Source organism: Elgaria multicarinata, chromosome 2 (assembly GCF_023053635.1).
Source record: "Elgaria multicarinata webbii isolate HBS135686 ecotype San Diego chromosome 2, rElgMul1.1.pri, whole genome shotgun sequence".
NCBI classification, from domain to species: domain Eukaryota; kingdom Metazoa; phylum Chordata; class Lepidosauria; order Squamata; family Anguidae; genus Elgaria; species Elgaria multicarinata.
In genome coordinates, this window is record NC_086172.1 from 95,227,806 (window position 1) to 95,254,554 (window position 26,749).

General features: G+C 38.9%; 1 protein-coding gene across 1 annotated transcript; it reads left to right on the top strand.

The window, feature by feature from the left end:
- Positions 1-26,749, top strand: COPB1 (COPI coat complex subunit beta 1). Its single transcript, XM_063117242.1, has 22 exons — positions 1-107; positions 3,791-3,941; positions 6,614-6,843; positions 9,109-9,278; positions 10,463-10,577; positions 11,229-11,321; positions 11,974-12,111; positions 12,958-13,077; positions 13,738-13,845; positions 14,039-14,185; positions 15,033-15,178; positions 16,404-16,500; positions 17,389-17,549; positions 19,201-19,321; positions 20,285-20,512; positions 20,667-20,846; positions 21,686-21,830; positions 21,928-22,047; positions 22,279-22,424; positions 23,854-23,943; positions 24,749-24,904; positions 26,423-26,749. The coding sequence occupies exons 2-22, from the start codon at positions 3,851-3,853 to the stop codon at positions 26,480-26,482; spliced, it is 2,862 nt and encodes a 953-aa protein (XP_062973312.1). The 5' UTR covers positions 1-107; positions 3,791-3,850; the 3' UTR covers positions 26,483-26,749.

The window sequence follows — 26,749 nt, forward strand, 5'->3', positions numbered from 1 at the left end:
CGCCAGGAGGAGCAGGAAGAGAGAGAGAGAGAGACCCGCTACGGCGAGCGGAGGCGGCCCGGAACGGGGACGCCGGTGCGGAGGCCCATTTTAGCGCGCCTTGAACGGTTAGAACCGGGCAGGGAGGGCGGCGGGGCCCAAGAGGCGCCTGGGATTAGTTGAGGGGCGGGAAGGAAGGGAGCGGGCGGGCGGCGAGTTTTCTCAGGGTTTCGTTCGAGTGAGAGGCCGCGGGCCCTAAGGTGGCTAAAAGATAGAGAAGGACCCTGGACGGGTCGCCCCCACCTTTCCTTACCTGAAGACGCAGGTCCCCAAACCCTTCGCGGGGCCTCGTAGCGACCAACCTCCCTGTCACACTTAGGAGAGTGAAAGGGCGCACTTGCCCCCACATCCTCCCATCGCTCCTTTCTCAGTGCATGTTGATTGGGATCTAAATGGGGGTGGTGGTTCTACTCTGCAATAGGGGTTGTGGGGACAGACCCGGACGGGGTGGGATTTTCTTCTGGATCGAATGAACATAGAATGCAAAGGGGCTGTCTGGTGACGATTGGGTAGGATTGGAACAAGTGGCCGCCTGTTAGATACTCTTCTAGGCTTAAGAACACCGCAGTAAAATTTGTTTACGAGGCAACTCATTGAAAATTCCCTAAAATAAAGTTCAGAGCTTTCTTTTTAAAAACAAAACAAAAACGTAATAACCTATCGAAGCCAGTGGCAGTTACCATATCTTGTGGTAGTTACATTGCTTCCAGATGAGGTTTTTTAGTAGGCATCACAGTGCCCCATTCACAGAATGTACAGGTGTGTGTGCCTAGATGTTGTCAAAAGTTTTCTCACCATTACTTTCATCTTTTTTCTTACTGCACAAAATCTATCAAGGTGGAAAAAGACTGGATAATTGCACAGTACCCTCTTAAAGTAGCTCTAGAACATCTCTGTCTAGAATCACCTTAAATTAACTAGGCATTGCATAAAGAAACACTTTCTTTTTAGTCTGAATCTCTTACTACTCAATTTCATTGGGTGATTCCTGGTGTTATGGGAAAGGGTGCCAAAAAAGTCTCTCTACCATTATTTCTTCACCTTAACTTTATATATCTCTATCATGTGTTGCCCATTTGTTTCTTTTGCTTTTAAGTTAAAGAACCATTTTAGCTCTTTTGTAGAGAAGTCCCCTGATTATTTTGCATACTCTTTTCTGCATCTTTTCCAGCTCTGTGGGAACTGTTTTTTGTTTGTTTTTTCTAGATGGAGTGATCAGAACTGTACACAGTATTTCAGGTTTAGCCAAACCATGGTTGTATACAATGGCGTTATTCCTAATAATGCTTGACATGGAATTCTCCCTTATTGCTGCACTGCATGGAATCAATATTTTCATTTAAATTATCCACCATGATCTCAATATACTTTAGACTCTATCAATGTGTCAATGAAGCTATTTTAGTTGCAACTTGGGTTTCCCAGAAAATGTCACCAGAGGCTAATCCTAGTGTGATTGGCTGGCTCTTTGGAAGGCTGGCTGGCTATTAGGAAGGATTTCTAGCCGAATCCGTCCCCTTAAGCCTAACTCTGAAAATATTAAACAGTGGCCTGGTTCAGACAACACGTTAAACTATGCTGCTTAACCACAAAATGGTTAACAGAATGCATTAAGGTTAATGCATTCCCTTAACCATTTTGTGGTTAAGCAGCATGGTTTCGTGCATTGTCTGAACCAGTCCAATAAGGAGCTTTAGATTTACTTTCCCTAAAATCCAGAATATACCAAATCTTACAGAACTATCTGGTACAAAAGCATTCTATCACTTTATATTTATTTCCATTACTTCTCATTTGCCATTTTGTTAAACATTCAACTAATTTGGAGAGATCCAAAACCTGTTTGATTTTTCACTGTCTTGAATAATTTGATGTTGTCTGCATACCTGCCCACTTTTCTGCTAACTCTACATCAATTATGAACAAGATAGATAGTACAGGTCTCAATATAAATCTTTGAGGATTTTCATGTTGCAGCTCTCCTTGGACCCACTGCATTCTGTTTTTAAGTAGTTACCTATCCATAAGATGACCTGTCTCTTATGGATTGATAACTGCTTAAAATCAGGGCCTGTTCTCTTATCCCACAATTGCTAAGTTTGTTCATGAGCCTTTGATGGGAGACTTTGTCAAAAGGTGGGTTTTTTTTAGAATTTCCTGCAGACAAAGATTTGGTCAATAAATTACATCTTGGTGGATCTGAACCCATTAAAGGTTAATCATGTATTTGATTTTTGCATTGAAATTAGTTAGGGTGACCATATGAAAAGGAGGACAGGGCTCCTGTATCTTTAACAGTTGTATTGAAAAGAAAATTTCAGCAGGTGTCATTTGTATATATGGGGAGCTTGGGGAAATTCCCTCTTCATCACAGCAGTTAAAGCTGCAGGTGCCCTGCCCTCTTTTAAATCTGGTCACTCTAGTATAGCTCCTGCACCTTTAACTATTGTGATGAAGAGGGAATTTCACCAGGTTCTCCTTATATACAAATGACACCTGCTGAAATTCCCTTTTCTATGCAACTGTTAAAGATACAGGAGCCCTGTCCTCCTTTTCATATGGTCACCCTAAATTAGTGGGACTTAGAACTCCGTTTTGGTGAGGTCATGCCCACTGGCTTTAGTGAGAGATAAGGTCAGCTATGTTTTTTTTAGGATCTCCAGTATTTGGGTGTACTTAAACAGGCAAGGGCTTGAGATAGTTTAATAATCCAGTTAAACCCCTGGGATTTAGGTAAAAAGCAATGCAAAGTGGGATATTCTATATCATTACTATGTTTAAACACTTACTAGTCATGTACTGTATAATGTATTTATGTCATTGAAGCTGCAATCCTATACACACCTATCTGGGAATAGATTTCATTGAATCTAGTGAGACTTACTTATGGGCAGACATGTAGAATTTCAGCTTTGATATGTGTGATCAGTTTGCTTGAGGATAGTTGCATTATTCCACTAACATTAGGTTAAATAGATTTGCATAATTGTTACAATCTTTTCAGTACAGAACATAGTTCTATAGCAGTGGTTCCCAAAGTGGGCGGTACTGTCCCCTTGGGGGCGGTGGGATTGCATAGGGGGGCGTTAAGAGGCAAGGGGGCAGCGGGGGGGGCGTGCTAAGAGGCAAAGGGGCAGCAGGGGGGTGTTCGAGGTGTTTTTTCTGAGAAGCGCCTCTCTAGAAGGTCTTAAAACCCAGGGACATTTTTATGGGAGAAGGTAGTTTAGTCTCAAGCCATATAGGGGAAGAATCCACACATGTAACTGTATTATGTATTAATACAGTTTAAGAAGAGTCCTTTTAATGGTGAATTGTAATGTTTCAAAAGCACCAAAATGCTAATGAAGAAACATACTCTGCTTGGTGTGCCCCGCCACGCCGGCTGCAAACAGAGGCATTCTCTCTCTTTTTCCTCCCTCCCTCGGTAAGCCTGCGGCAGGTGCTTTAGATTTTGAATAAATATTCAATTAATTGTTACTGTTTTGAATTTTATTGTTATTATCTTCCTTAGTGGGTCATTGAAAACCGCTATTCTGAATAATGATTTTTATAGTGGAGGGTAGGGGGCACTGGGTATGAGTTTGTGGAACCAAGGGGGTGGTTACCTGAAAAAGTTTGGGAACCACTGTTCTATAGAGTATAGTGCATAAAGTGTGGGCTTCAAGGTTTTTAGGGAATTTTGGTGGCCACCGTTAAGCTATGCATAGAAGCATAATTATGAATTAGCTACATTCATGAATTTGTTTTCTAGAGTTTATGAGACATCTTTAAAAAGTTCTTGCATTGAGAGAGCCATTGATAAGGAGACACAATGACGGCTGCAGAGAATGTATGCTATACTTTAATAATAGTTCCAATGGACTCGGAACCACCATCTGAAATAAGTTTAAAGAATGACTTGGGTGAGTAATACTCTCTGGACTTCTTTTTCATGATTGTGTCTGTACATATTTCAAATATTTAAGTCACATATAGTAGCACTCAAAGTGATGCACAGAAAGAGTATAAAACAGCCATAAAATACAAATCATTTAAACAATAAAAAGCTGTAAAATAGCCCTCAAATACTAACACCAAAAAAAATCTAACTAAAGCATATAGTGGTGGCTAAAACTGTTAAAAAACCACACAGCAATGAGCGAAAAGGGTATTTTTTGTAAACAAAATACATCACAAATTGCTTGAACAGCAAGACAGAGCCAGACAAATAACCCAGGGATGCACATTCCTCAAAGAATGTGACCTACTCCACATTCTCACCAAGTTTACCTGGGCAAAAGATTGGAGGCAGAAGAGCCATTTTATAGCACAAACTGTGATAAATGAAAACTTAAAATTCAGTTCCTTCTGCTATTTGAGGCCCCATCTTGATGGCAGCCTGTCGGTGCTGCAAGGCCTTAGGCTCCCGCATTGGCGCTCCTTCCTGGCATCTGCACGGGAAGGAGTTGCTGCCGCCTCCAGGCCAAGCACCAGGGAGGGAGGAGGATCGAGGTAGCCAGCTCTCCTTCCTCTGGCTGCCCCGTTCCTCACCTCCCCCGGTTTTTTTTAATCTGTACATGCAAACCTTTGCATCTACAGATCAAAAAATTTAAAAAGTGTGGGGAAGAACAGGGCAGCTGGAGTGGGAGGAAGAGAGAGACGCGCAGCGCCCGAACTGGCTCTCCTCTAGCCGATGGTGACCGATTAGGGGGTGCCATCTACTGTGGCACACCTCTGTTTAAAAAAGTCGGGGTAAGTGCCCAACTTTTTTAAAGTGGAGTTTAGGGGGTTTGCCCCTGGATGATGATGATGGTGATGATAATATATTTATTTATTTGTTACCCGCCTCTCCCTCTGGATCGGGATGGTGGCTGCTTCATATAGATGACTTGCCGCCACTCTGAATCCACTCTGGAGCAAACCCCTGGTCAAGACAGGCTCTGAAACAGTCTTATTGAGGGGAAAATGGTAGGCAGGTTAATTGTAAGCATTACTGAGTAGCAAGTAAGTGTTGCTACTTTGCACAGGTTTGCAGAATTCTTGTACATTACAGCCACTGCATAAAGAAGCTGCCTCTTGGACATGTTTCAGTCATCTTCCTATGTGGTAATTTGTCCTAAAAGAGAATTGTCTTCACTGACCAGACATGGTGAATTGATTTCAATCATCAAGGAAAAATGGTTGATTTACTGATTTAAATCAAGTTTCCTGTTAAAACTTTTTCATGAATTTCCTGAACAGCGGTGCACATCTGACTACTAAGCGATATTAACTTACAGCTAAATAGAATATTATTTATACAGTTTCAACCTTACAAGCAGGCTTTTCATCTCTTTGTATCACTGTATATATTTTGCATGCTTTCCTTTTTACCTGTAGAGGGAATGTCTTTAAAATATTCACATCTAGAGTCTTTCTTATGACCGGCACCCATGGCAACCCTATAACGTCTTGTCATAAATAAGTTCCATTGAGTTCAATGCAACTTACTCTCAGATAAGCGTGAATAGGATTGCAGCTTTAATATAAGAGTATAGGCCTATGCACACTGGACAAATTTGTCTTCTGTCTCATCACTGTTGCTCATTTCTGCTTCTCTCTTTTTTGGGTGAAAAAAAGGAAGAAGCAAATTCTCAGGATGCGGAACTTTTTATTTGTAGGTTGAATCTACAAATAAAAAGTTCAGCATCCTGAGAATTTGCTTCTCCCTCTTTTTCACCTGATTTGGGTGCTTTTCTCCCCTGTTTTTGATTCTTCTCTCTTTTTTTGGCCCAGCTTTGCCCTCACAGAAAACAAAGTTTCAAACAAAAATGAAGTGCCTGTGAATGATAGGTCAACACAAGTTTTGATAGTTACTGGGCTGAAAAAAATCCAGTTTAAATTTTGTAAAAGCCAATTTTTTGGATATTTTTTTAAAAGAACATTGATTTTTATCCATACTACTATATTATTTATTATTATTATTGTTATTTTATTTACTATATTTATATACTGCTCCCCGTTCAGAATTTTGGAGTGCTGGACAAAATAAAATAGAATATAAACAGAATAAACATACATTAAAAGTACATTTTAAAAGAAACAAAGTGCAAAATAAACTGCGGCTGGTCGCTAAGGAAAGGCTTCCTGGAACAAAGACGTTTTTAGGAGGTGCCGGAAGGAATACAAAGTTGGCATCTGCCTGACCTCCAGAGGCAAGGAATTCCATCGGAGGGGGGGGGGGCACCACACTGAAGGCTTTTCCCCTGGTGGACTCCAGTCACACAATAGGTCTAAGCCTTTCTGTCTTAATGCCTCTGCCTTGTTTGGCCCAACTACACCACCACATGAGCACAGAATAACTATCCTATTTAGTCTGCATCTCTGTGCAGAATGTTCAAGAAGGAAGAGCTGTTAATTAAGCTGGACAGAGCCATTTTCATGAGATAGAAAACTGAAATAAATGCCTGTGTTTGATTGTTGGTAACAAAATGTAGTGGTGTGTAAAGAACAAACAAGCCAGAGCAATAGTATGCAGTACAATGAAGTTTAGAGATTGCTATGCCAGCGTATATTGTGCTGAATTTTAACTTTAGCAATTTCTTTTGCCTAACAGAAAAAGGAGATGTGAAGTCAAAGACTGAGGCCTTGAAGAAAGTAATCATAATGATCTTAAATGGTGAAAAGCTGCCAGGACTTCTGATGACTATTATTCGGTTTGTGCTTCCGCTTCAGGACCATACCATCAAAAAACTGCTTTTAGTATTTTGGGAGATTGTTCCCAAGACTACTCCAGATGGTAGACTGCTGCAAGAAATGATCCTTGTTTGTGATGCCTACAGAAAGGTTAATCTTCGATTTATTTAATTTATGTTTAACCACAATATCATCCAAATACTCTCTTCTTCAGAATACATTCTGGAAATCCTCATGCCAAAAGCAGCAAATTGTCAGCTTATTCAGTTTCTTGTCTGGTCACATTCCACCTACATATAATTAATTTCAAAGATGAACTTGTCTCTAAAACATATTCTTATATTTTTGTCATGATTGGAACTCTCCAAATTGAGAAATAAATGTGTGTTTTTGTTTTTTACTGAAATTACATGTATAGTGAACCATTTTAAGCTGTAACATTGATCAAGCAGTTGGTAAATCTTATTCTTATTGCACGGGATGGATCAGACAGATTAGATTACAGAACAAACCAATGTGAGTTATGGCATGCTAACTGTATTAGCACAATCCAACTGCTAATCCAACTGCTAACTTTGGATAATCCAACTGCCAATAGAAAGGCTCAATTTGGAATTACGTGTCTTGGCTCATATATATATAGATGCCTTCTGCCCATGCACTTTCCCTCTGCCTTGGTGTGCAACAACTGAAGACTTCCTGGACTAATTAATCAGAGTTTTCTGTTAAGGCCTAAACTGGGTAACTATTGTTTACAGGATTGGGACAAACCAGATTCTTAAACCATGGTTTGAAGTTGGTTTCAGATAATGGTTTGTTCAGTTGTGGCATGTCAAGAAGGGAGGTGTGAACCGGTGGCATGAGGACAAACTATAGAAGCACAAGGCTTTAATAAGCTGAGATACATAAATCCAAACTAGGCAATTGTAATATGTGCTGAGGTAGGTCCATATTCTGTCCCATAATTGAGTGAAGATATCAGCAAAACCTGGCTGGACAATAGAAGTCACAGAGAAGCTCTTATTGTCATAGAACGTCCTCAGATCTCTGTAAGAATGTGCACCTCACAGTTTCAGAACTCTATGCTATACAATGGGCAGTTGAATTGCTGTGGTGGTTATTCTTTGAATTTGCTTTTAATGGATTAATATGTTTTAATTATTCACTAGTGGCCCATCTAGGTACGTTATTACAACATTTTAGAAAATGATTGCGTGAGCTTGCATTCCTATCTCTGCATGTACAGAAGAATGCTGGCTCTTCAGCTAATATTGGCAATATATTTGTGCTGAGTTGCACATGGCCTTTTGATGAAGTTTCTTGGAGAATACGATTTTAGAGTTCTTATTTTTAAACAAAAAAATCTAGGTCTAAGTATCTTTGAAAATCCAGTAAAGCACTTGATCAGCATCACACAAGTAGTGTATTTTGAAAGCTATGCTGATTCTCTTGTGTGAATGTTGGACTTACAGCCTGATCCGAATATTGACTTGTACGGATGCTTAGGATTACAGCTGAAGTTCTTATAGAATAGGAGGATTCAAGTCCATTCTTGACTATAGCTATCTAGATGGTTTGGGGCAAATTGCTTTTCTTTGCCACAAATATTTTTTCAGTTCTCTATCTTTTAAAGAAGGAAACCAAAGAGTTAACTACCTCATTGTGCAGTGGTCAGAACAGAAAATAATAGTTTGGTCCAAAGATCCTCCTACCCCGGAGGAAGGTGCTTCCGCTTGCGCAAGAGGATTTTTTTCCTCCTCAGTCCTTCCCCTTGCTCCATTTGCTGCCTCCTATGGTCCTTCGCATAAGGGTCTGTTGGCCCTCTGGGTGGATTTTCACAAGGAGCAGCCTCTGGGAGAGCAATTAGATACAAACCCGTGTACCATGCACAAGCAGTGGTGCTCATTCATGGGGAACTTTGGATCCATGCCTATGACTAAAATGGAGAATGTTATGCAAAAATGCTAGATTGCAAAGTTTTGTGCTTGATGAACCAGCATCCCTTAGACTGTTAAATTTACAATTTTCTTTCTCTCAAAATAATAATAATAATAATAATAATAATAATAATAATAATAATAATAATAATAATTCATTAACTGAAGCTTTTCAGAATTGGAAAAACAGTTTTGGGCAAAGTGTAAACAAATTCTTCATAGACGTAGCTTAAATCCTAAATCCAAAGATCTGCTCACTCTGCTGAAGATGCTCAGTTAGATAAGAGGGTGGGGGGCATGGGGAGTGAAGCAGGAAAGCCACTGTTCAGATCAAGCTATGGATTTATTGGAAAAGTGAGTGTCAATTTTGGATTGTTTTATCTCTTGACCAGTTTAGGGAGGCTTGACCTTTGTAAAAAGGCTGGAATGTGATCACATTTAGTTTTCTTAAAAACGTATCGTGATTCTGTTGTCCCAGGATCTTCAACATCCGAATGAATTCATCAGAGGCTCCACTCTTCGTTTTCTTTGCAAGCTTAAAGAAGCAGAACTACTGGAACCGTTGATGCCAGCTATCCGTGCATGTCTGGAACATCGCCATAGCTATGTGCGCAGAAACGCAGTCCTTGCGATCTACACTATTTACAGGTACATTTGGTGAATTTACTGAAGTCTCAAACCTGCCCTGGCAGGATCATAGAATCATAGAATAGCAGAGTTGGAAGGGGCCTACAAGGCCATCGAGTCCAACCCCCTGCTCAATGCAGGAATCCACCCTAAAGCATCCCTGACAGATGCTTGTCCAGCTGCTTCTTGAAGGCCTCTAGTGTGGGAGAGCCCACAACCTCCCCAGGTAACTGATTCCATTGTCGCACTGCTCTAACAGTCAGGAAGTTTTTCCTGATATCCAGCTGGAATCTGGCTTCCTTTAACTTGAGCCCGTTATTCCTAAAAATCTCTAAAAAAAATCCACAACAACACCTAAAACAAGTGACAATTTAAAATGATGAAGATCATCGTTTTAATGCTTTATATTTCTCCCTGCTTAATGTATTAAACCTATTTCCAATGTTAAAGGAATGGAAAATTCTGTTACAAATATACTTACTGTTTCTAGAACATTATTTCCTCCCCCCTCCTTTATCATTTAATGGTTATCCATGCCATGTATTTAATTTTTAAATCAACTATTGTCTTTTGGGATCATAGTAATTATATAATCAAATTATAATATCAAGAAGCCATCACCAACTTAAAATCTTATTTCAGTTTTTAACATGAAAATGCTTAACTCATAATTTGTATCTGTGTTTTTTATGTTGTCATACTGCAAATTGTACACCCCATTTCGGTTGCTACATCTGCAGGGTCTACAGATTATAAATACTTATTGATTTGCTTTTGTAACCCATTAACAAGAGCTGTAACTTAAGATGGACTTTTTCAGTTTTGTGTGTGTGAACCATGGCTGATGGGCTGTTGTGTGAACCCAATTAGTGTCTCAGATTGGACACAATTCATTTTGAGAATTGCATGTTTTAAGTTTACTTTTGAGCTGTACTGATGTAAACTTAGCAAAAGTTAAATTGCATGGGGCAGTATCCAGTGATTCTGTTGTGCCAGTGGAAATTACCACTAGTGGAACAAGAAATTTGCATTTGCTACAACAACTGGAAGCTAACACTGGGAAACTAGCTCAAACTAGTGTTCTGAAATGGAGCAAATAAGTGGAACTTGCAGAAGGCAGCTCTGCTGACCTGTCCCGTTTTGTGCTAATACAGTTGCATTATTGACAATTATATGTATAAGTTTTACCTGTGTTCTTTCAAAAGAAACTTTGAGCATCTTATACCCGATGCCCCTGAACTAATTCATGATTTTCTGGTGAACGAGAAAGATGCAAGTTGCAAAAGAAATGCATTCATGATGCTGATCCATGCTGACCAGGTAAAAATAAATGCCCCCAAATCACTCTTAACTTTGAATTATATTTTAACATATGCTTGACGCTGACATTTCTTCCTTGTCTCTCCATTCTTATAACCCAACACATCTCTGCCTGTCATTAACTAATCCAGCTCCATCACTCTCAGCCATCCAAAGGTCTCTTGCTCCCTCACTCCCTTGCAGCTCCTTATTCGTGGAACTGCCTCCCAGACACCTCCATGATGTCAGCTCTCATTTCCTTCCTCTTCTAAACACACTTTTTCTATGAAGTCTTTGGCACTATTCCTAGTCCCTATGTCCTACTGCAATGCTTAAATATGTAACTGCAGCAATCATATATTTCTTCCTTTGTTTGCTCTTGCCTCCATTTCCCTCTCCTTCTTCTGTTGTCTCCCTTGGTTTTTATTTCTAGATTGCAAACCCCTTAAGAAAGGGACCTATCCTCTCATACTTTAAATGTGCCATGTACATGGATGGCTCTTAATGATAAACTGCCTGTTGTAATTATGAGGCCTCCTGGTAGGCTGAAAAGCAGGATATAAATGTAAAATGACTTGGTATTACCTAAGGTCTGAATTAAAACTGAAATTATTCTTATTTATTTATGGCCAAACTTATTCTTGGAAATATTTTTGTGTTTTATTTCTGAAGGAACGAGCTTTGGATTATTTAAGTACCTGCATCGACCAAGTCCAGACGTTTGGTGATATTCTCCAGCTGGTTATTGTGGAGTTAATCTATAAGGTATAAGAAGCGAAGGAAGTATGCCTTCACTGTGGAAGTAATTGAAATGAGCTTCTGCCTTGCAGTTCAGCTAACAGTTTGAGAGGATGGAAAAGGGGAAGAGCACTGTGGCACATGAAAGACTAACAAATGTGTTTTGCCATGAACTTTCATGGGGCAGAGTCTAGTTTTTCAGATGGAAATTGAGAGTGGATTGGATTCAAATGGATACTAGTGCAAGCGGAAGGCAGCTCCACTCACACAATGCAGCAGGGCAGGGGAGTGCACTGCAATATCTGATAATTTCCCACTCCATCTACTGCCCTCCACTCACTCTGAGCCTGAGGGTCTCCTAACCCTCAGGATTGGCTTATGGCGGGCTCATGGAGCTGCAGAAGAAGCCAGGAAGGTCATGCTCTACAAGCAGAGTTCTGCATGCGGTTTATTGAATCCAGACCAGTGCATTTTTTTTAAAAAAAAAAACTTCTTCATTTTGTTACTATTAATGTATATGTATTATTCCCACATTTATCCAGCTTTTCTTCCCTGTGTTTCACCACTAACTGATATAGTAACAGGAGAACTAAGTAATTTAGGATTTTTTTAAAAAATAATGTCCTTTCTTTATTCAGTATGCAAACACTGCTTCTGCATCTGTTGTTTCCAAACCTAGGTTTGTCATGCTAATCCATCAGAGAGAGCCAGATTTATTCGTTGTATCTACAACTTACTGCAGTCATCGAGCCCTGCAGTAAAATATGAAGCCGCAGGAACATTAGTTACGCTTTCCAGTGCACCAACTGCAATCAAGGTACTGCAATGTTTCATGACATTATAAAGTATTTTTATATTGTCCTGACCAGTATAAAAGTATGCAGTTGTTATTGAGGGTTTCAGACTTGTGAATTAGAACACTACATAAAGTCTAGCAGGGTCACATAGAAGTACTTCTGTCTCTTTTGGCAAATGGATATGAACGTTGCATGAACCATTGTCCAATTTATAATTTAACATGTAAACTTTTTGAGAGTATTGTGTAGTCAGAGACTAGGGGATCATTATGCAGCTTAGGATGCAATTCTATGCATGTTTAGATGGGGGGCGGGAATCCTACAACTCCCAACATTCTTCAGCAAGCCATTCTCCAGCTAGGGAATGCTGGGAGTTGGTAGGATGTTTTCCCCGTCTATACTTAAATAGAGTTGCATCATTAAGGACTGAGCTATGTGATGGCCCATGGTAGAAGAAAGCTAATATGAATTGTGGATCTATTTGGTTTGTGGATTAAACTAAACACTATGTTTCAGGCTTTCTAGCTACCACAATCAAATCAGGGGAAAGTCTAGCCAGAATTCCCAGTTTGCACGTAACAGTAAACAAACCATGGATGGAAGGGCCATGGTTGTTTTAGTTGCTTCTGCTTTCAGCAGGAACGATCAAGCAGCATGTATGAACACACTGCTTGTAAACAATAAAGATTCCCCCAGAACCCAGGCATACTATGTCTGAATTGGGCCATTGCATAAACCATAGCATTCTACTCCAAGCTATTCAGGTATTTGCTCTGCATGTACTAATAGGTTTGGGTATTCCTTGATGTTATGCTATATCACAAATCAGTATGTTTTAAACATTTTCATCTTTCTTTTACCTTAAGGCAGCAGCTCAGTGCTATATTGACCTGATTATTAAAGAAAGTGACAACAATGTGAAGCTCATTGTCTTAGATCGCTTGATTGAACTCAAGGATCATCCGTCCCATGAAAGAGTACTGCAAGTAGGCATTGTTTTCTCAGATTTAAAAATCAAGCCAGATGTTAACAGTGCATTGTATGGAAATAAAATAGCCTTTAATTACTTTTGAAAGTGTAGGGTTTTGTTCATGCAGTTGTATCAATAGTTGTTAAAACATCTTGGTTGAACAAGGCATATAAAAAAGCCCTAATGCTTTTTAAAAAAATCTCTTCCTTTGAATAAAAAGCTGCCTTGTAGAGGGAAGAAAGGAGTTACTTAACTCTTTCATCAAAGCTTATTTTTCTGCTGAGGCTCCCTCCCCTGTCCCCAGCTGTGTTTCCCTTTGTGGGGATTCCAGATGACTGTCTTCCGCTATGAATGTGTAAGGGGAAAGTAGCTGAAGTCTGGAAGTCTGGATTATAAAACAGGCCAGCAAGGAATGACTTAGGCATCTCTTTCCATCACTCATTGGCTCAAACCTGTTGTGGCCCAAAGCTACTTATCATTTAAAAGAATGCTTTGCTGAATGTATTTGCATATAACATCTAGTATGCCTCGCAGCTGTGTGGAAGACGGTCCCCTTTTGTATTAGTAACACTTTTGATGCTATTTGGAGTTTCTTGTTTAATTGTGCACAAAAATAAGTGCAGTTTTATAAACTGGTAATTGAATGCCTACAAATGAAATGTATTTATTTTTTCAGGATCTGGTGATGGACATACTAAGAGTTCTGAGTACCCCAGATTTGGAAGTGCGCAAGAAGACCTTACAGTTGGCGCTTGATCTTGTATCTTCCAGAAATGTAGAAGAGGTAAAAGACTCATCACTGCATATTCCTTTTCTTTCTTTCTTTCGTTCGTTCGTTCGTTCTTTATTCAGCTGAATCCTATGCCTGTTCACTGAGTTCAATTGCGCATACTCCCAAGTAAGAGTACATCAGATTTCAGCTTTAATGTTTGGTTTTAAATAAACTTGTCATTGTTTTGTGTTTTGTTTTCGCCTAGCTGGTGATCGTTTTGAAGAAAGAAGTAATTAAAACAAATAATGTGACAGAGCATGAAGACACTGATAAATACAGACAGTTGCTTGTTCGTACATTGCACTCTTGTAGCGTTCGGTTCCCTGATATGGCTGCAAATGTCATTCCTGTGGTATGCAACTCATTCTACTTCTCCACCTCCACCTCCACCCCCCCATCTTAATATAAGTCTTGTTATAGTTGACTTCCAATCACTATCAACTTATCTTAGACTAGCCTTAAAAATTTTATTCAATGTTATCTCCGAATAGGCTTCCTGGAGATTACTGCTTTTAATAGTTTCTCATGTCTGAGATAATTTTCTTCGAGCCCAAATTGTCTTTCTAGAGCAGTCCTGAGGTGGGAGTATAGAGATAGCTAGAGTAGCAGATCAGCTGGCCTTCAATAGGAGTTAGGATTGCTCTCTAAGTTAGTTCTTGCTCCAAGTTGGTCTGTTTTTCTTTTTTTTAAGTTAGAATAAAGAAATTCTTATTCTTATAATTTTGTTTATCAACTTGTGCAATTATAGGCTTTTCCTTTTTTTTATAGAATTATACTTTGAAGTACATACAGTGCTGGTCTGGATATTTCAGAAAAGGTTGAGCCTAAAGCACTTCTAAAGTAATATAGTCACTCTGGCTCCTTTCTTATTGGGACTGTTCAGAAGACACCTTAAACCATGGCTTTAAGCACGGTGGTTAAGCCAGAAAGCAGGCTGTGTTCAGAGGACACTTTAAACCACAGCTTTAACTATGGTGAATAAGGCTTTTTGCTTTATTCACCATGGTTAAAGCCACGGTTTAAGATGTCTTCTGAAACAGCGCAGCTTTCTGGCTTAACCACCGTGATTAAAGCCATGGTTTAAGGTGTCTTCTGAACTGGGCCATTAACTTGTAGTTCCTGTATTAGCCAGTGTGGTAGTGGTTATCTCTTTCAAAGTTTGTGACACTGCTGTTTGTTTATGCTCACTCTTTTCCTAGCTGATGGAGTTCCTTAGTGATTACAATGAAGCTGCAGCTGCTGATGTGTTGGAGTTTGTGCGTGAAGCGATCCAGCGTTTTGATAATCTCAGACTACTTATTGTAGAAAAGATGTTGGAAGTGTTCCATGCTATTAAATCTGTCAAGTAAGCTTAACATTTACCTCAAGAATGTACTGCTCTCTACTTGAATGTAAAGATGTTGCGTTCTGTATACCATCAGAGCTATTGAAATGTGGAGGTAGTTGAGGAAAATGATCTAGGTGCAACTAACTTTAGACAAAATTCTAACAGAATTGATTTTAGTGCCGGCGATTTTATTTATTCTTTGATATAGGCATATGTTAATATTTCAACTTTGATGTATTGAGTGAACCTGTAATTCTTAAAAGACATAAACTTGGTTCAGATGACACGATAACTCAAGATGGGATAAGTAACCTATCATGGATTATTTAACCCATTGTGGATTTTTGTGTCGTCTGGTGGGATTTTTTTAACCAACAGTGGCTTATTTCCCAAAAATAATCCACTGTGATAACCCACAGTCTGCAGAGTAGGTTATGTAACCCACCATGGATTATTGTGTCATCTGGCAGGCACAGTGGGTTAAATTGCCTGTCTAGAGAGTTGTGTGGCAAGAGTGGTTCAGATCGGTCGCGTAACTCTCTCTAATGGATACAGAAAAAAAGGCTCTCTGACATAGCGCTAATGTGCTACGTTCATATACATTTTTTTAAAAAAAGAAAACCTTCATTTAATGCTCCTTACCCAATAACTGAAGTGTGCAACTGCAAAGCAGTTAATGGGTGAAACAGCGTTTCCCTGGCAGAGCTAATACCAGTAGTTACAGACTGAAGTAACCCAAAAGATTACTTCAGATGTACACATCTATCAGAGAGTGTTTATATATGATAGTTTCATTTTGTTTTTTAAAGGAGACTTTCTTCAGAGTAAATATGCATAGGTTGGTGCTGCCAGTTAATCTTCCTGCCCTTCCAGTTAGTGTTGTTTGCTTGTATGTTGTTTCCTCTCCTGACCCCCACTTCCTCTCCACTGCTACCAGCCTGTCTCTGTAGCATACCTATCCTTTAAAGAGTCAGTAACATACCTGTGCCATTTCTGCAGTGCTTTTTCCATCACTAGGAAAGAATTCTGTAGTATTGACTAAGTGCGTGATGAAGGGAGGAGCTCGTTCCACACTCATCTGTTTGCCTGTGGGCAACTGCACCTCTGTTAAGGAAAACTGCTTTCTGTAGGCTTTGACTTAATTCTCCTGAACTGGAACGATTGGTGATCTCATGTAACACATGAGGGTACAAATCTGTTATCCATATAAATAAGTAGGCTGAATTTTGTCTTTGCTTTCTAGAATTTATCGGGGAGCACTGTGGATCCTTGGAGAATACTGCAGCACAAAGGAAGATATACAAAGTGTAATGACAGAGGTCCGTAGATCATTGGGAGAGGTATGTATCAATATTGCCAATGAACAATATTTACCTATGTTTATACATTCGGGGGTGGGGGATAAGCTTTTGAAAGGCACTGTGGAGTAATGATGTTAAATAAAAATTTAAATAAAAGATTTAAAAGAAAGAAAGGCACTGTGAGGTTTTGAAATTGGTTGCAGCTGCTGATTTCTTGAAGATGCTTTTATGTACTCTTGAAATGAAATATATACTAATATCAGTTTCTCTTGAATGAATCAAAGCTTCATTGTATTGAAGTAATAGTTGATAGTCTCACTAACACATGATGGAATACTTGGTGCTTCTATAGCAAGAAGATAAGTTATATGAGCCTACTTACAGAAGGAGATTGGTTAACTTGTACTTTCTATGAGACATCTGAGACAGCAGCCTGTTTTCAGCGTAATGATTAGGCAAAGGTTCTGGGAGAACCCTGGCTTTATTGTTTATGAATAATGCAATTGTGCATGCGATGCGGCCTGATTGCTCTCGCTTGATTCCTCCTGCAACAGGAACAAATAAACGAACCATGGACCTTCTGTCCATGGTGGGTTTGTGATTTTTTGTGAATCAGAAACTCTAGCTTGTCTGGGGAGAGACAAACCAGAGTTCCCAGTTTGAACTTAACAACAAACAAACCATGGCTGGAAGGTCTGTTGTTTGTTTAGCTGCTTCCGATTCCAGGAGGGGCCAAGCTGGAGTGATTGGGCAGCATGTACCCAATCACTGATCATAAAATGTACCCACTGATCATAAACAATAAGCCAGGGTTCGACCAAAACCCTGGCTTATCAGTGGACCAACAGAGTGGACCACTGTTGCAAAAGTCAAGAGTTTACACTGTTGTGGTTTTTAACAATTACATTTCTACACTTTCACTTTCAGATCCCAATAGTAGAATCTGAAATCAAGAAAGAAGCTGGTGAGCTGAAACCAGAGGAGGAAATCACTGTGGGCCCTGCCCAAAAACTGGTTACTGAAATGGGAACATATGCTACACAGAGTGCCCTTAGTAGTTCCAGACCTGCCAAAAAGGAAGAAGACAGGTGATTAGGTTTTGTCTTTGTTAGCAATATAAATGTGTCCTTTTTTTTTTTTACGCACATGTGGTTTTATTTATTTATCTTTTTAAATACGATGATTGATTTCATCTCTGCTCCTGTGTTACAGTGTAGCACCTGTAATCCTACCAATCTCTAGTAATGACACTTGTACAGACTGCAGCAGTTATTACCTGTGAATGCATGAACAGAAGGGAATGATTTGTCCTTACTAATATTTGGCCAGAACTGAGTATACAGGACCAAGTTTAGAAAAACAACAACAAGCTATTACAGAATTCCTTGGGGTGGGGTTTGTGTCTTAGCAAGCAGCCAGGAGTTGAAAAGCACATCATTGGCAGCAGGCATATTGAGTTTAGACAGGCTATTTGCAAGTTGGCATTGAGTCCCGCTGAGTCATTAGAGAAGAGAATCTTCTTTACAGTGGCATAGGACACATACACAAAGCTTTTACAAAGCCAATACTTGTTTGCAGCTTGAACAAACCTGCTTACAAAAAATCAAGCTTTTACGGGCCCAGCCTGTGATATGGGACATTTTCCCACCCCACCCCCCAAAACAGAACATTATCAGATGTTCTATTTTTTTCTGTAGAAAATTTCCTGGTTTTGGAATTGCATTGTTTCATTAAATTAATTATTAACTTAATGAATGAATACAGTACCAGCCAAAATGCACAATTGGAATAATTGCAATACCAATCAAATCTAAAATCAAAGTTGTATTTTTTTCCAGGTGACTGTCCCTAGAAAGCACTCAGATTTATGAGCATTGCTCTTCAGACATGTTCAAATTAGTCTGTTAACAATTTGCAGTGCCTTCATTTATTCCCTTCAAATCCCAAATGGCATGTTGCATCCAGTGCAGCCAAAGGACACTCATGCAAGGGGAATTTCCCCCTCCTTCCTCCCCACTGTGCCCCCTGCTTCTCCTGAGGAATGTGAGATGGAGGAATTGCAGTGGGGCAAGAATTTGTGGGAAATTGAGGGGCAGCAGCTTGCACAGGAAGAATTTGCAATTGCAGAAAGTACCTCTACCCAATTTTCCACAAGTCCCCCTCTCCTCTCCTATGCCTTTCCTGGAGATCCTCTGACCATCAGGAGAGGCTTTTCAGGGGACTGTAGTGTGGAGGGGACATGGAATTCTCCTTGCGTATAACATCCGTGTGCCACATTGGATGCAATCCAATGTAAGGGCAGAAGTGCTATTGAGTTATCATACCTTAAAATATTGACAAGCATTCCAATACAAATAATTTCCAAGTAAAGCTTTGGATTTGTTTGAATACGGCATTTAAGCCACACTACAGTCCTGTAACTGCTCACCTGGGAGTAAGTCCTATTGAACTTAATGGGGCCTAGTTCTGAGTGGACATGAATAGGATTGCTTTGTAAGTATGCTTTATTTTAAAATAAATCTTAATCAAATATTTCTGTTCAAGTACTTTGAGTTGTTGGAAAAAACTTTTGACATGTTAACAAACACACTGACACGTCTGATAGGCGTATGGGAATCCTTGATTTAAATGTACGGATTATCTGTTCTGTTTTTCTCACATAGCCTTCTGGAGTATAGTTATTCAGGCACATGAACCCAGATGTTACTTTCCTAATTTCATTATTGTGTTTCTTTGTAGACCTCCGCTGAGAGGGTTCTTGCTGGATGGGGATTTCTTTGTTGCAGCTTCCCTGGCCACAACTCTGACCAAGATTGCTTTACGTTACGTGGCTCTGGTTCAAGAAAAGAAGAAACAAAATGTAAGTTCATAAGGGATTTCTGCCTCATGAAACTTTGCGAAAGGACAACTAGGATGCCAACTTTTGTATAGTTACTGTGCACTGAAGCCTTCAGCACTTTTATAGCCTGATTTGTGTTTAAGCTTGGTTTCAAGATGAGAAATTGTTATTGCACATAATCTTCTCAGTTTCAGACCTAATTACCCAGTGTGGGCATTATGGTAAACCATAGTTTAACATGATGAAAATGAGCCACAGGGAGCCTGGGGCTTATATCTTCCACCCCATCCAGCATGATCATGACAGGAGTTTGGACATTTCACTTCTAGATTCCATTAACCACAGCTGGTTTGTTAACCAAACCACACAAACTGGTTAATGTTAACTGTGGTTTGCTTGAAACAAACCAACTTCAAACAATGGGTTATGGCGCTGGTTTGTTCAAACAAGCAAAAAAACCACCTATGACTTTCTATCCAGTGGTGTCGTTCCACCAGCTGAATTTCTCATCTCTGCTGTGTAAATTTGGTCCTTTTTAACCTTTTAGCACCATCTTGCAGCCCTTTTGTGCACCCCCAAATCTGCTAAAGAGGGTAGGAGTGGCTGCAGGAGAGAGGAGAGGATGGGGAAGTCCCCTTACACTAGCAAAAGTCTTGTTGCATAGACTTTTGGCTGGGTGACTCTGGCTCCAAGCCATGGTTAACATTAATCACAGTTTAGCCTTTGGACAACACACTAAACTGTGGTTAATGGAAATTGTAGGTGAGAGCTCCATCATAGGAGGGCAAGGTATGAGCAGTAGGCTTGTCTACGATTGGTCGTGTCACACTAAACTATGGCTTCATATAACGTCTAAATGCAGCCAATGAATGTGTCAGATTTTAACTGGGCCTTGAATGCTGTTTTTAAGAAGACGTTTTGAGTAAGTGAAATTTAAAAGGAAATACAAATCTTTGTATTTTTTCTATTTCCCTCCTTATTTAGTCTTTCGTAGCTGAGGCAATGTTACTGATGGCCACTATTCTCCATTTGGGGAAGTCATCTCTTCCCAAGAAGCCAATTACAGATGATGATGTGGACCGGATTTCTCTCTGCCTGAAGGTGCTGTCAGAATGTTCCCCACTAATGAACGATATTTTCAACAAGGAGTGTAGGCAGTCCCTTTCTCATATGTTATCTGCTAAACTGGAAGAAGAGAAGCTCTCTCAGAAGGTGAGAACTCATATGCACCTGTGTAATTGTGACTTTTGTAGGTCTTTGACTATTCCCAAAGCCTAATAACAATACTTGAGAGATGGATAACAGAATGAATTCTTTATTTATGTGTAGGTTTATCTTAACAACTTTCTATTCTTCCTTTCCACAGAAAGAGTCTGAGAAGAGAAATGTGATCGTTCAGCCAGATGATCCCATTTCTTTTATGCAGCTTACTGCTAAAAATGAAATTAACTCAAAGGAAGATCAGTTTCAGCTCAGTCTTTTAGCAGCTATGGGGAACACACAAAGAAAAGAAGCTGCTGATCCACTGGCATCCAAGCTCAACAAGGTGATGTACAATTTAATTCTTCCCAGACAGTCCTTAGATCCAAACCTGAGAAACTACTTTAACTTCCCATTACTTTTTGTTTGTTTAATAGTTAAAATTGGCATAAAGCTGACATATATTCTAAGCAGTTTCCTCTGCAACTTCCTGTCAGTTAGGCAGTTAACATTTTACAGTCTACATTTTGCATTGTATTATGACATTGAAAAGCGTATTAAGTGTGGTAAATTTGGGTTACATTGTTAAAGCAATTAGCCCTGTAAGATTTCTAGTTATCTTTTAAAACTAATAATGAAAGCCTTGGGAGAAACTCTGCAAATAAGGACCCTTGCTGTAAATCGAGGAAGACTGAGAAGATAGTTTAATAAAAATTGTTTTACTGGCCAAAACAAGGAAGGATATTAAAGTTGTGAAAATTCAGTCCATTAGAATGCCTTGTTTAATGTTTCCCTGAGTGTGTTGCCTACAAAAAGAGATGGATACTGGAAAGGGTAATTGCATTTTGGGATTAATTGTCTTAATCGTCTTTTGTGAACTGCCCAGAGAGCTTCAGCTATTGGGCGGTATAAAAATGCAATAAATAAATAAATTATCAGTTTGGGATGTGGGAGAGTTTAAGACTCCATTGTTGATCTAAATGGAAGAAAGTTTCACAGAGAATAAAATAGATTTCAGTAGTAGTGGTTTGTTTTCAATCATTCTTACAGCTTTTTGATAAAGATATTTAATAGCACAATCCTATACACATTTGCTTAAAATCAAGTCCCCTTAAATTCAGTGGGGTATAGCCACTTACCTGGGAGTATAGGATTTCAGCCTAAATCTCTGTTTATGTTTGACAGGTGACTCAGTTGACAGGCTTCTCAGATCCAGTCTATGCAGAAGCTTATGTTCATGTCAACCAATATGATATTGTATTGGATGTGCTTGTGGTAAACCAGACCAGCGATACTTTGCAGAATTGCACCCTAGAATTAGCTACGTTGGGTAAATAACCCCAGTTCTTGCAACCATTAATTTATTTTTAATCCGGTCTTTTCTTTGAATAACATTTAAGTATTCTCTTTTGACCAATTTTAAACAGGTGATTTGAAGCTTGTGGAAAAACCATCTCCTTTGACACTTGCTCCACATGATTTTGCCAATATTAAGGCTAATGTGAAAGTAGCTTCCACAGAGAATGGAATAATTTTTGGGAACATTGGTAAGCATCCTGTATTATATACAACAATCATGGAATCTTCAAAGTCTCTTGCTTTAACTCCTTGTAAGAATACCAGTATATTAAAGTGCTTTACAATCTAAGAATTGTTTTAATAAGGAAACACTGTTTTCAAAGAGATGTCTCTGTCCTGAATTAGAAGGTATATAAGTTTCATTCACTAGTAAAACTGTTGCAAGTTAAGCTGATCTGCTGATCTGTTTGTCATTCTAGTGTATGATGTTTCTGGAGCAGCCAGTGACAGAAACTGTGTTGTCCTCAGTGACATACACATTGACATCATGGATTACATCCAGCCTGCTACTTGTACTGATGCTGAATTCCGTCAGATGTGGGCAGAATTTGAATGGGAAAACAAAGTGAGCACCATATGTTGTCTGATTTATCTGCATTTTAAATATTAATAAGAAACTGAATGAGTAAGAGAGGGTATGTGTGCACACATGTTCACACACACCTAAGCTGTATTTCTCTATACTTCTACAGACCTTCAGCAGTAGCTTTCCAGAGAATACATGCAGCTATAGTAAGAGGGAGGGTGGGAAAGCCACAACGTATGCACAGGACCCTCATGCAGCCCTTTGAATCTGAGCCAGTATAGTGCATTCAGAAGAACTGTCACTCTGGCTCAGGCATGCCTTCCATAGCAAGACACTTTAAAGACAGCTACTAAGAAGTCCTACTTGGTCCCAGTGACAAGTTTTTGTTGTGCGTGACTCAATATAATGGAGTATATGATCGCATACTTCTGAAAGTGTTGCTATGAGGTAGAACAGCCCTTATTCACAAATTATCTTATCCCATGCAGAAAAAAACCATTTCTATAGCGTCCATGAGCCTCAAGTGAATTTACCTTCTGTAGGCCTGTAACAAATATGTTAAGGGGTCTTGGTTCTGTTAAATGAATTCAATCTAATTAAATTAGGGAATGTGGAGGAAAGTTAGGCTGGTTTTGCCTCTAGGAATGTCACTTCTGCAGTCGGTTTTCTCAATAGATTCCTTTTATCAAGCTAGAATCTATTATGATTGTAATGTAGGGACACAAAATGGACTAATGTGGATATGTGATTTCTTTAAAAATAGTAGACTTCTTGAATATGAAGATTTGATTCAGTTAGGAATACATGTCTTGCTATTTCATTTCTTTCATATAAAAAGCTGTCTTAGAAGAACAATATATTTAGGCCTCTTACAAAATTTGAAGTCATCAAAATTTTCAAAAGGGTTTATCTGAGATATATAACATAATCTCTGAGGCAGAAGAGGTGGAATGTGGACATTGGTGCTAAAGAAAATAGTTGATTTAATAAAATTTCAGGATACACATTGACGAGGGAGCCTACTCTTATATTATGAAGAAGGCTGAATAAGATATTTCCTAATAACTATGGTAGGGCATATGTTGATTGCTTCCTGGATACTGGTGGCTAAATCTTGGAAGAGACATTGAACTCTTTTACTACAGGATTGGGAAAAAGATTTGGCACAGTATACTAATTCATAAAATTGCTTATTATAAGAAACTTTGGGAAGATACTGCAACTAAAAAAGATTCATTAAAGTATTGGTGTAAATATATTCAGTATTGGAATCAGAACTCACTCAAAATATTGGAAAATTAAGTTTTTGAAATAATATAGGCCATATTAAAGGATGGTTATGAAATTATAGTTTATATAACATGAATACTAGCTTTAATTTACAATTTTGTAAATCATCTGGACAGATCATTATATGTTGCAATATAATTTTATTAAATAGAGACCTTGTATTTCTTTATTTTTGAAGGTTACAGTGAATACAAATATAGTAGATCTGAATGAATACTTACAACATATATTAAAGTCAACTAATATGAAATGCCTTACTCCAGAAAAGGTAAGAATTTTTGCTGATTATAAATCTAGTTTCAAACTACAAATAAAATGACTGGGTTCTACCCTTGAGTGGCCTTGTCTTAGTGGAGAGTGCTTCCACTTACTTAAGTTGGAGAACACAATTTCCCCTTCACACACATCTTCATCCTTCCTTGGATATCCCAAATGTTTTTGGGAGGAATAAAACAAGAGTATAAGTAGGTAGGGGGAGAAAATTAGGTGCCCTGATTTGTGCGAGCAGAAACATTTTCTGCTATGGCAAAGCCACCACTGGATGCAATCTCACTGTTGTTTCATGTAGTTGATCTGTTCTAATACCCAGATATGTTTGGAATTTCCCTTCCATTAATGGAATAGTTACATTCATGGAATGGGGCTTTCCTACTTCTGCCTTTCCGCTGCCACCCCCCAAGAAAAATCTGCTCCAGAGACCTGGAAATTTCTTGGGAGCTGGATGGTATTATGTTCCAAAAGAGCTCCAGATGAAAGGGAATTTAGCACAGATAGAATTCAGCACATATAGTAGTACAAATAAATCAGTACAAATTTTATTCATGGCTACCCTAAATAGCTACCCTAATTGTTGTTGCTGCTGCTATTATATAATGGTAATATCACCATCACCACCTGCCTTTAGTCCTTTTAGAGATAAATGGATGGTGGAGGTTGTTTGGAAAATAAATATATACTTGCAAATACTATGTAGTGAGGAAAGGATCAAAATTTTAAAACAAAAAACTTTTTTAAGCAAGATTCAGATGGGGGAAATTACCCTTGTAAAGGTGTATAAAATATTGTCTTTCTAGGCACTTTCTGGGTATTGTGGCTTCATGGCTGCCAATCTGTATGCACGGTCCATATTTGGAGAAGATGCACTTGCAAATGTCAGCATTGAAAAGCCAATTCACCTTGGACCTGATGCTCCAGTCACAGGACACATAAGAATTCGTGCAAAAAGTCAGGTAATTATATTTTGTATTAAGCTGTCTCCTTGAAACTGTGAACTTCCAACCCAATCTCACAGTTTGCTTGAAGTTTAACCTTTAATATTAGCTAACGAGTAATCTGGTTGCTGACTTTCCTGTGGTGCTAGATGAGATTACTGACTAATTATCAAGTAAATCTGTTTAGGATAGAGACAGAGATCTGTCATTAGAAGAAAGGTGTATGAATCAGAGTGAGCCCTAAAGCATATAGGGAGGCATCCAAAGAGCCATGTTTGGGGCCTTTACGTGTTCGTAAGAGCTTCTTGGACCCACCTTCCCATCACAGCCTGTATGTGTCCCCTGAAAATCAGCTCTGGAAAGTTTTCAGTACTCTCTTGTCCTGTGCTAGGAGCTAGTTAAAAATGGGAATTGTTGACATTCTGGCATGTGCATGAAGTTCTTGGGTGCATGCATGTCATCCCTTGGGGCTCAGGTAAAGTTGGGATGTCAGTTTCAACACAATGCATAAGGTCCAGATATTGAAAATAAATAAAGCTTGTTTGACACTAAATGTGACAAATTTAAGGAAAGATTATAACCTCCTTTTATATACTATGAGGTGTTGTGTGGTAACACAAAACAGTACACTTCATTTGTCCTGCAAAAACTGAACGGGAGAAAGTTACATATAATCTCATTCTAAAACAAAAGCATAATTGTTAGCTTGCAGTTCCTATAAAAAACAATTTATATATGTATAAATTAGATGTATTGAAGAAGCATAGTCAGAAAAGGAGAATGCTACCCTTTGCAGTACTTTTGCTTATGCCACATAATTTGGGTTAGTTCACCCGAGAACCAAGTAAGCTCCTGGTGAGATGGAACACAATGTTGCATCCAAAAGTAACACAAGCAGAAGGCCATTTATGCAATGAGGCTTTCCCACCCGGTTCTCCCTACTGCAGCTCCCCATGCCCCACAAAAGCCTCTCCTTGGGCAGGGTGGGAGGGGGGAATTGTGAAAAATCAGGCACAGGCAGCTTGTGGGAGCATCTGTTTACAAAGGCTGCTCATACTGTATGTTGAAAATTGCCATTATTTAATCAAAACCCTTTGTAGTATATGGATCTCAGTATATTATGAGCTAGAATAGGGTGGGAAACCTCTTTTTCTTCCCTTACTATGACATGCCCAGAATAGTATCTTGTATCAATATTACAAAGCTCTGCCCATCTCATTCTTCACGACATCGTGCCTTACAAAATGGACAGACCTGCAAAATATTGTGTTGCTCCCTGAAGGGGGATGAAAATGTGGGCTTTTGCTCTTTGCGCAAATTCTTTTAGGTTTATGTAATCCACCCTGAGAACTTTTGCCATTGTGTAGTTTCAAATATAAATAAGTAATTAATATCCTGCCTTGAGCTGTGAGTAACAGCTAGTTTGTGTTAGATATATAAATGGAGATTTGAGAGAAAGTAATTTCTGTTGCATAATAACTATTGTACTTTTAAATGAACTATTATCTAAAGTGATGACTCCTCTCTCTTTTGCAGGGCATGGCTCTAAGTCTTGGTGACAAAATTAATCTCTCTCAGAAGAAAACTAATTTATAAACTTAACGATTCTTCTGATCATTTACAGTTAAATGCTTGGAATTTTGCTTGTTGGATTCAGAACATCTTGTATTATTCTGTTCTTTGGTTGTAGAAGCTAATCTTCTTGTGCTGAATGCATTCCAGCAAATAATTGGTAGGTTTTACTTATCACTCCAAGATCAAGGTTGATAAAATTTTAAATCTACATTTTTTTTCAATGTCCTTAGAAGTCATATTGTCTAGTCTCCTATATGTACTATTTCAAAATAAATAAATAAACAAATT

Coding starts and splice junctions, on each gene's coding strand:
- COPB1 (XM_063117242.1), top strand. CDS start 3,851: ATGACGGCTGCAGAGAATGTATGCTATACTTTAATAATAGTTCCAATG. Junction 11,322..11,973: donor TTGTGGAGTTAATCTATAAG/GTATAAGAAGCG, acceptor TTCCAAACCTAG/GTTTGTCATGCTAATCCATC. Junction 20,513..20,666: donor AAGAGAAGCTCTCTCAGAAG/GTGAGAACTCAT, acceptor TCCTTTCCACAG/AAAGAGTCTGAGAAGAGAAA.